We start from the raw sequence: 9093 nt of genomic DNA on the forward strand, positions 1-9093 counted from the left end.
CAGTAGCCTCTTTAAAGTTAGCTCAAGTGTAATTAATAAATCTTTCTTGTGGTCAGGATCTTCTTTTTCGATCCACTGCATTCGAAAATCAGTTAGCAATTTAGCATTTCTATCTACCATGTATAAAAACCTAGTTGCAAGTTGCAAAGGAATCTTTTTTTTTTGTTCGTTGGATAATTGCATATGGATCCTGGACGTCCATGTATAAGGGAAGTAAATCAAGGGTCCATATGCGCATCGGGTTACCAAAAAACTCCATCACAACGCTCCAGATCTAACACAAATTCAAATTGCTTTTTTTTTTTTTTTTTTTGACTTCAATAAAAAAAGACCCCACCCTCACGTGCTTTTTCAATCTCCCCAAATCTCCCCAAAATTCAAATTTCCCTTTCTCTCTCCTCTCCAACGGCTACCCATCATTTCTCTCTCTTCCCTGTCTCTCTTCCCCCCTTCTCTCTCGCTCTTCTGTCCATCCAAACCCTACTCTCTCAGTCCCACCCTCTCTCCTGAAACCCTCGCTTTCTCTCTCTACATTTCTCGATGAAGCACTTCATGCAGCCGAGAAACACGATATTGAGGGAGACGACGGAGCCTCCCTCGTCGCCAAACCCTAGCTCCGTCAAGGCCAAGCCACCTCGGAAGCCCAAGGCCTCCAAGGAGAACACTCCGCCGTCCGATCTGAGCTCCATGATCTCCGATTCAAAACCTTCGCCTGCCGCGAAGTTGAAGAGCCCATTGCCGCCTCGGCCACCGTCGTCGAACCCTCTCAAGCGGAAGCTCAGCGTTGACTCTCAGACTGAAAACTCCGCCGCTGGAACCTCCGATTCTGGTGTCCAGGTACTTTCTTCTTTCTTTCTTTAAATTTTAAATTGATAAATTGCTAAAATCTGTTTGGTTGCCTAGAAATCTTGTGGGATTTGTTGAATTATCTTTTACCCTTTGAGTTGATATCGTTTGGATTTCTCCATTTTCGTATCGCCTACACCTCGATCGCTGTCTGTGGCACGTTGTTCTTGAATCACTTCTGCTTGGGCTCTGTAAAATCTTGTAATTTTTGTTGAAATCTATCTTAATTTGACTTGATATCATCGTTCCCTCCTATTTTAAAATGTTTACACCTCAACTACTGCCTTTGTTAGGTTTTGAAATTATTGTTTGGCTGCTGTGAAATGTAAAAGGTTAAGTAAACAATCTGGCATTAAGACTCAGAAGAATTAAAGATAATTGCGTTTTTACCTCAACCAGGGAGCGATTCTTATATGCTGACATTGAATTCTTATTGTTAAGCTTCACCACTTTTCAACATTTTTTGTTCGTTTTTTCTATATATTTAAATTCATAAGATTTGGCGAAATCTGTTTTGTTGAATTTTTATTTTGAGTGGATATCATTCCTTCTCTAATTTCAGTATCGTTACAGTTTGATTGCTGACTGCAGTTCATGATTATTGACCCACTATTGTTTTCTTTGGTTGCCGAGAAAAATCAAAATATAATGAGTTAAGAATGAGAGTGAATTAAAGAAAATGTCGGTTTTCCACTAAGGAGTGCTTCTTATATGCTAACCTTAGTCTCTAATTATTCTTTGGTTCACCACATGGCTGTTATTTTGCTTATTCTATTTTAAAAGGGGTTTACTGAAAGAAAACAAAATGAAAAAGGAATCTGCTAAAGGATTCGAAATAATCTTCTTTATTACTCTTCTTTTCTTAATATGTATAGGTAGTGGTGAGAATGCGACCACCACGAAAGGACAAGGATGAAGGAGATATGATGGTGCAGAAATTATCTAGTGACTCTTTGTCGATAAATGGCCAGACCTTCACGTTTGACTCGGTTTGCGACGCAGACGCATCACAGGCATGAACTCTTACAAAATGGTACTCTTCAATAGCTGATTTAGAGTAAATTCTTACCTTTTGTTGTGCTTGTCATTGCAGCTAGATATTTTCCAGCTTGTAGGAGCACCTCTTGTTGAAAATTGTATGGCAGGTTTTAACAGTTCTGTATTTGCATACGGACAGGTCTGTTTCCATTCGGTCTTTTGCTTCATTCTGTGTCTGCGCTATGTTAGGATGCTGATGCTATTTCTGTTATATATGTTTGGTTATTGAATTTATCAGACAGGAAGTGGAAAGACATATACCATGTGGGGTCCAGCCAATGCATTGATGGATGAGAATCTATCAAGTGATCAACAAGGGTTAACCCCCCGTGTTCTTGAGCATCTTTTTGCTCGCTTAAATGAGGTGAGCTTTAATTTTGTTCATTAGTACATTAAGATAACACCCTTTAAAGTTATATTGTATTATAGTTTTCCCACAATTTTTGGGAATTCATCTTTACAGGAGCAAATCAAGCATGCTGACAAAGAACTCAAGTATCAGTGCCACTGTTCTTTTCTTGAGGTAGAAGCATTATGTAATTATTCATTTTGGTTGACTGATTATTGGCCGATTGCCTCATAACTTATTTCACTTAATTTATCGGCTCGCTTGCAGATTTACAATGAACAAATCACAGATCTTTTGGATCCAAATCAAAAAAGCCTTCAGGTAAATGGAATATTTGTCTTTTTTAATCATCAACCTTTTGTACAGTATGTGGGCTGGTGTTCATAGGTCTTCTACATTATTTTTCCAGATAAGAGAAGATGTTAAATCAGGTGTTTATGTCGAAAATCTCACCGAGGAGTGTGTACGTACAATCAAAGATGTGACTCAGCTTTTGATAAAGGTTTGCTTTATTATTTCACCTGTACAGTATTCATAGTCTAAAAAGGTCGTACCCAGTGCACAAGGCTCTCGCTTTACGCAGGGTCTGGGAGAGGTGAATGTCGGCACAGTATTCATAGTCTAAGTGCATATAATAATACTAAGGAGAAACATTGTCAGATTACTTTTGAGCAAATCTGAACCGTTTCTGGAATACATATAGTTCTCTCTCAGGAACCTTTGTCTTTCAAGATGTGGAAATTTAGGTTTGTTTGTATTTTCAATAATACATCCTGATTATTTTTGCAATCTAGTAGCTCTCATTTAGGGTGGATTAAAATAAGGGAACTTGGAAGTGGTTGCGTTATGAAAGAAAGTTCTCAGGATGCAGATTACAACAAGGGAGAAGAAATATATAAATTAGAAGAGTCTCATGATTATTGATTTCGTTTCCGACACTTCAGATATTTATTCCCAGTGGCAATGCTTTATACATAATCAGATAATCTTTATAGAAAACGGCATTGTTGATGAATGATTGGAGCTTGGATAATTTTTTTTTTCTTTCAGGAATTCTATTATTAACATGTGCTTTATACAGGGTTTGTCAAACAGGAGAACAGGTTCAACTAGTATCAATGCTGAGAGTTCCCGCTCACATACTGTATTTACATGTGTTGTTGAATCTCAATGCAAGGTAATAACTGATTTTAGGACCTATGTGCAGGACGTATGAACATAATACTTTCCCAATGAACTTGTTCATCGTAATTTTACTTATGTGCAAGATTGAGATTTATATCTATTCTCATTTTGTTTCTCACTTATATCATCGAGTGAATAAAATGAACTTTCACTTTTGTAGAATGTGACAAATGGTATAAGCTTTAAAACCAGTAGAATAAATCTTGTTGATCTAGCTGGATCAGAACGTCAGAAGTTAACAGGGGCAGCAGGAGAGCGCTTGAAGGAAGCAGGGAATATCAATCGATCACTCTCACAGCTTGGGTATGGTCTATCTATCTTCTTTCATAGTTCCATTATAGGTGCATTTCAAGCTTTCTAAAAGTCCTATTTAGTATAGCTGTTATTTATTTGTTTGGTTGAAGCACAGAGGTTAATTACAGATTACAGTGATTTGTAATACCGTGGTATCAGTTTACTATACCTAAATAGGTCAAGAATACTAGCAAGTTTGAATTCTTTATCCAACACTTAATCCAAATTTTGAGCTTACACGCTTGACACAAAGCTGTGCTGAGCCTAGCTTTACCTGGCTAGAGTGCTGCATCATAAAGTTACACAAGGTTGATAGAGTGATTTGTAATACAGTGGTATCAGTTTAACTAAATGGCTAAGAATAATATCATGTTTTAATTCTTTATCCAAAGCTTTTTACTGAACTGAGCATGTCATTGAAATTTTATCTCCTCAGATTCAGAGTTTTGTTATTTTCGAGATGTTGTTCTTTTCTTTTATACTTTTGTGCTCATTGCAGCTTATTATTTGATGCAGGAACCTGATAAACATTCTTGCTGAAATTTCTCAAACGGGAAAGCAAAGGCATATTCCCTATAGAGATTCCAGGCTTACATTCTTATTACAGGAATCTCTCGGTGGAAATGCAAAATTAGCAATGGTCTGTGCTATTTCTCCAACACAAAGGTAGTGCTGCAACCCCTTTCTTCCTTGAAAGTAGCATTTAGCATTCTTTTTAATCTGTCTTTGTGAATTGAAAGTCACTGATCTAATCTTGCAGCTGTAAGAGTGAGACTTTCAGTACATTGAGATTTGCACAGCGGGCTAAGGCTATCAAGAACAAGGCAGTTGTTAATGAAGTAATGCAGGAAGACGTGAATCAGTTGCGCGAGGTGATACGACAGCTTAGGGTATGTTCTCTCTCACTATAGTTTGGAATATTGTGATTCATCCATTTACAAATTAAACATGTGAATCATCCCTATGTGCTTGTTAATTTGACAGGATGAACTACGGCGGATTAAGGCACACGGAAACAACCCAGCTGCTTCAAATGGGGGTCACAGTGCAGCATGGTTTCGTCAAAGTTTGAATATGCTAAAGGCTAGCCTTAAACCTACGATGACATTACCCCATGTCGATGATGACAGTGATGAGGACATGGAAATTGATGAGGAAGCTGTTGAGAGGCTTTGTGCTGAAGTAAGTAACCAGACAGTTGTCAGTGAAGCTAACAGAGCTGATGTGAACAGTGTAGAAACAATGAAATCACATTCACAACTTGTGGCTGTTGAAATTGGAAGCTCCGAAGGTCCTCAAAACCATGCATCTGGAAGTGGTTGTATCAAAGAACAAGGTGTTGATACAGATGTTAATATGGAAGAAGGAATCTCTGAACAAGAAGGGGACATGATTGTTGAATGTGGTACCAGCACCCCAGTTATTCCCAGTGCTAGTGCATCAGATATTCACAATCTTATAGAAGATACCTCCATGCCGCCTGTTCAGGAGGAAAATATTCTAAGGTCCTCCATTAGTGATTTTCTAATTGAAGAATCAGCCTGCAAAAGTGCGGAGAAAGGTTCCTCATGTGCAGCCTCTGATCCTCCTGGAAGCATGCCTGGCTGCCTTTCAGTTGCAGATGAATGCATTGGTTCTTCAAATGGCTCAGTTAACTGTGTTTCTCCATGCCTGAGCATAGTTCCATGCGACGCACCCCAAGTTCTAAAGTCTCCTACCCCCAGTGTTTCACCCAAGGTCAATGCCAGCAGGAAAAGTTTGAGGACCTCCTCAATGTTGACTGCTTCTCAGAAGGATCTTACTGGTGGGAGTACGTTAAGCCCAGACAGCATGCGCATATCTTTGGCAAAACCTGCAATAAAGAGCTCACCAAATGACCTATCTGCTCAAACATGTAATAACTTTTCGGCACCCACTGAACAGTTGGCAGCAAGCATTCGGCATGGCCTTGAAATTATTGGTAGTCACCGCCAAAGTTCAGCTTTAAGGAAGTCGTCATTTAGGTTTTCATTGAAACCTTCAGAGTCTAGGGTGATTGTGCCAGTTTCTAAAGCTGATGTGGGAGTACAAACTAGTCAAGAAATAGTAAAAGAAGGTTCAGTGGAGTTTATGTGTAGTAATTGCAAGAACAGGATGCAGCTAGAAGTTGAGGCCAATGAAATTATGCAATTGGTACCTGTTGATGGATCAGAGTCTGCTGACAAATCCAAGATACAAGTTCCCAAAGTAAGCTCAAGAGAGAAAAGCTGGATTTTCAGTTTTTTTTTTCCGAATTTTTTTTTATTCATTAGCAACAGTTACTTGACATTTTCCGCATTACTGAACAGGCTGTGGAGAAGGTTTTAGCTGGGGCTATTAGGAGAGAAATGGCATTAGAAGACATATGTGCCAAGAAAACTTCTGAAATTATGCAGCTAAACCGATTGGTAGGTTTCTCCAAATTCTCTGACAGCCATCCACAACAATTATTTTCCTCTATTGTTTGCTTGATGTTTTTTAGCTGTACTTTACAGGTTCAGCAGTACAAGCATGAGAGAGAATGCAATGGCATTATAGCCCAGACAAGGGAGGATAAGATTCTACGCCTTGAGAGCCTCATGGATGGTGTTTTACCGACTGAGGAGTTCATGGAGGAAGAGCTAGTGTCTCTCACACACGAGTATAAGGTATAAACTGTCTATGAAGGCTCCATTTATGTGTTTTTCTCTCTCTTTTTTTTTCCAGATCTTCTTGTTGTCTTTATGCTTATAGATTATCCATCACATACAGATTTTGAAGGAGAAATACGAGAATCACCCAGAACTTTTAAGGACAAATATTGAATTGAAAAGAGTTCAAGATGAGCTGGAAAATTTACGAAACTTTTGTGATATGGGTGAAAGGGAAGTGTTGTTGGAAGAGATTCAAGATTTAAGAAGCCAGCTACAGTATTATGTAGACTGTCCATCCACATCAGCCCGGACACGAAACTCTATGATGAAGTTGACCCATTCACGTGACCCAAATGTGGCCCCTCTCAGTACAATTTCGGAGTCAAATGAGGAAAGCTCTGAACATAAACTTGAACAAGAGAGACAAGAGTGGAATGAGGTAGAAAGTAAGTGGATATCTCTTGCTGAGGAATTAAGAATGGAACTTGAGGCTAGCAGATCACTGGCAGAAAAGACAATGCAAGAATTAGAAACTGAAAAGAAATGTGCAGACGAGCTCAAGGAAGCAATACAACTGGCTATGGAGGGGCAATCACGGATGTTGGAACAGTATGCAGATTTGGAAGAGAAACATATGCAACTGCTTGCGAGGCATAGAATGATACGGGATGGAGTGGAGGATGTGAAGAAAGCAGCTGCTAAGGCAGGAGTCAGGGGTGCCGAGTCCAAATTCATAAATGCTATCGCTGCAGAAATTTCAGCATTGAGAGTAGAAAGAGAAAGAGAGAGGCGATATCTGAGGGACGAAAATAAGGGGCTTCAGGCACAATTGCGGGATACTGCTGAAGCTGTGCAGGCTGCAGGCGAATTACTCGTGCGACTCAAAGAAGCAGATGAGGCTGTTGCAACTGCTCAGGTGTGTTGAAAGTTGTTTGTGTTTTGATGCTTTTCCGTTTTCCTCAGTTGAGATCCTTGCTTTCAGGATTCAAATGACTTTCCTTTTCCCTCCTAATTGGATAAATTGTTTCTATTTTCGTCCTTAATTTTTTCTTTGCAATTAAGTTCTGAATTTGATCTCAAACCATTTTCCTTGTAAGTTTCGTTACACAAGATGATGCAAAGGAACACTAATGCTGTTCTTTTTTGGTTTCCTTTGTAACTACCTGCCTAACAACTTCCCCTCCCTCCTTCAGAACGAGTTGCAAAGACCTGTAGGTTAATCGTAGTAACTTCCAGTCCAATTAGCCAGAACCCCAAATATGACACTTAAATTTACTGACAATGAGAGACTAATTGAAATTGTATTGAATTTTTTCTCTGAGATCAATACATGCAACCATGTTGAGCTGAGATACTGCATTTTGATGGAGAGTTTTATGTTTTGAATCATTTCAGATACGCTCTCTATCTTTTTCGTTTTCATAGAATTCATTCATGTTATCTAGTAAACTCTTGACAATATTAGCTTGCTCTCTCTCCTTCCTCCATTTATACGGCCTTTTTCTTGTATTTGATATCTTATGAAACTTCCAATAACCTGCAGAAGCAAGCAATGGAGGCCAAGCAAGAAGCAGACAAGGCTTACATGAATATTGAAAAACTGAAGAAAAAACATGAGAAGGAGATCAGCAGTCTTAATGAGCTCATTGCCGAGTCTCGTTTACCCAAAGAAGCAACCCAACCTGCTTATGACGGTTCCAATATGGCAAAATACGATGCAGGTGAGCCCCATAGCTTAAGTGATCAAAGATGGAGGGAGGAATTTGAACCATTCTACAATGGGGAAGAGGGCGAGTTGCGGAAACTCGCCCAACCCTCATCATGGTTCTCTGGTTACGACCGATGCAACATATAGAAATCGAATTTAGTGGTGATATATAGTGTATAAACTTAAAACCATTAACATTTTGTGTCAAATAGCTCCATTGCATGCAGGTCATCTGGTTGTGTACCAGTTCGACCATTTCCATGAATTTTTTTTCACTGCACTTTGTGTTCTGTATCAAATTCTTTCATAAGAGATGAATGAATGAATGGTTGTATTCTTTTTTATCCAGTTATGTATGATCTCTTCATGCCCAATCTTCCTAGTAACACAAAATCTGTTCACTCCTTTTGGTTCAGAGTATGTACTAGAATGTGGATATGCATAATAACTGCCAATGCTGCAAAGATAAGGGCAATGTGACCAAGAAATGCACAGTCGCTCACCCCTGGATTTGATATCGAGGAAGCGGAGTAAACGGGTGTGCTTTTAGTGTTTTAATCTCAATCTCTGGGGTCGATTATAACGTTACATAGCATTCGATGCTACCTGTTTGAGCTGTTAGATTTGATTTTGACAAACTGGTAGATCTATTTTAATCTCATTCACTCATTTTCCGCATCACTTAGCATTACGTACCATTGAAGAAAAATTGAAACATTTGATATTAAATCTAAAAATGGATGAACCATGAATTCCTATTAACTAGGTAACTAAGAGAACTAAACTCAACGAAGAAATGGGAGGCTTTGGAAGTTTGGATATGGTGAGTACCAATTGACGAGGCAATCTACTTGGGCAAGGGATCCTCTCCGGATTCCTTTCTCCTAATCCACCACATCAAGGAATCCGTGCCGTTGAAATTTGATCTAACGGTTACAAACAGGGGCCAACTCTAAAAGTTATAATAACTTTAGCCGTTTAATCAAATTTCAACGGCACAGATTCCCTAATTTGGTGGATTA

The 9093-nt window shown here is 39.0% G+C and overlaps 1 protein-coding gene across 1 annotated transcript; it reads left to right on the forward strand.

Moving 5' to 3' along the window:
- The first annotated feature begins 353 nt into the window (after positions 1-353).
- LOC103400615 (kinesin-like protein KIN-12B) lies at positions 354-8415 on the forward strand. Its single transcript, XM_008339266.4, has 16 exons — positions 354-837; positions 1722-1859; positions 1940-2023; positions 2123-2248; positions 2348-2407; positions 2501-2554; positions 2643-2735; positions 3315-3410; positions 3579-3721; positions 4229-4378; positions 4473-4602; positions 4697-5938; positions 6040-6138; positions 6226-6378; positions 6482-7279; positions 7907-8415. Exons 1-16 carry the CDS (start codon positions 541-543, stop codon positions 8216-8218), a joined length of 3975 nt encoding a protein of 1324 aa, XP_008337488.3. The 5' UTR covers positions 354-540; the 3' UTR covers positions 8219-8415.
- The last annotated feature ends 678 nt before the right edge of the window (positions 8416-9093 follow it).

The sequence above is a fragment of the Malus domestica genome, chromosome 04 (genome assembly GCF_042453785.1).
Source record: "Malus domestica chromosome 04, GDT2T_hap1".
Lineage (NCBI taxonomy): Eukaryota > Viridiplantae > Streptophyta > Magnoliopsida > Rosales > Rosaceae > Malus > Malus domestica.

What these genes read in the sequence shown, in the direction of transcription:
- LOC103400615 (XM_008339266.4), top strand. Translation starts at nt 541, where the DNA reads ATGAAGCACTTCATGCAGCCGAGAAACACGATATTGAGGGAGACGACG. An exon ending in CGATCACTCTCACAGCTTGG is followed by an intron (nt 3,722 to 4,228) that starts GTATGGTCTATC and finishes TATTTGATGCAG; the next exon opens with GAACCTGATAAACATTCTTG. An exon ending in CTCTCACACACGAGTATAAG is followed by an intron (nt 6,379 to 6,481) that starts GTATAAACTGTC and finishes CATCACATACAG; the next exon opens with ATTTTGAAGGAGAAATACGA.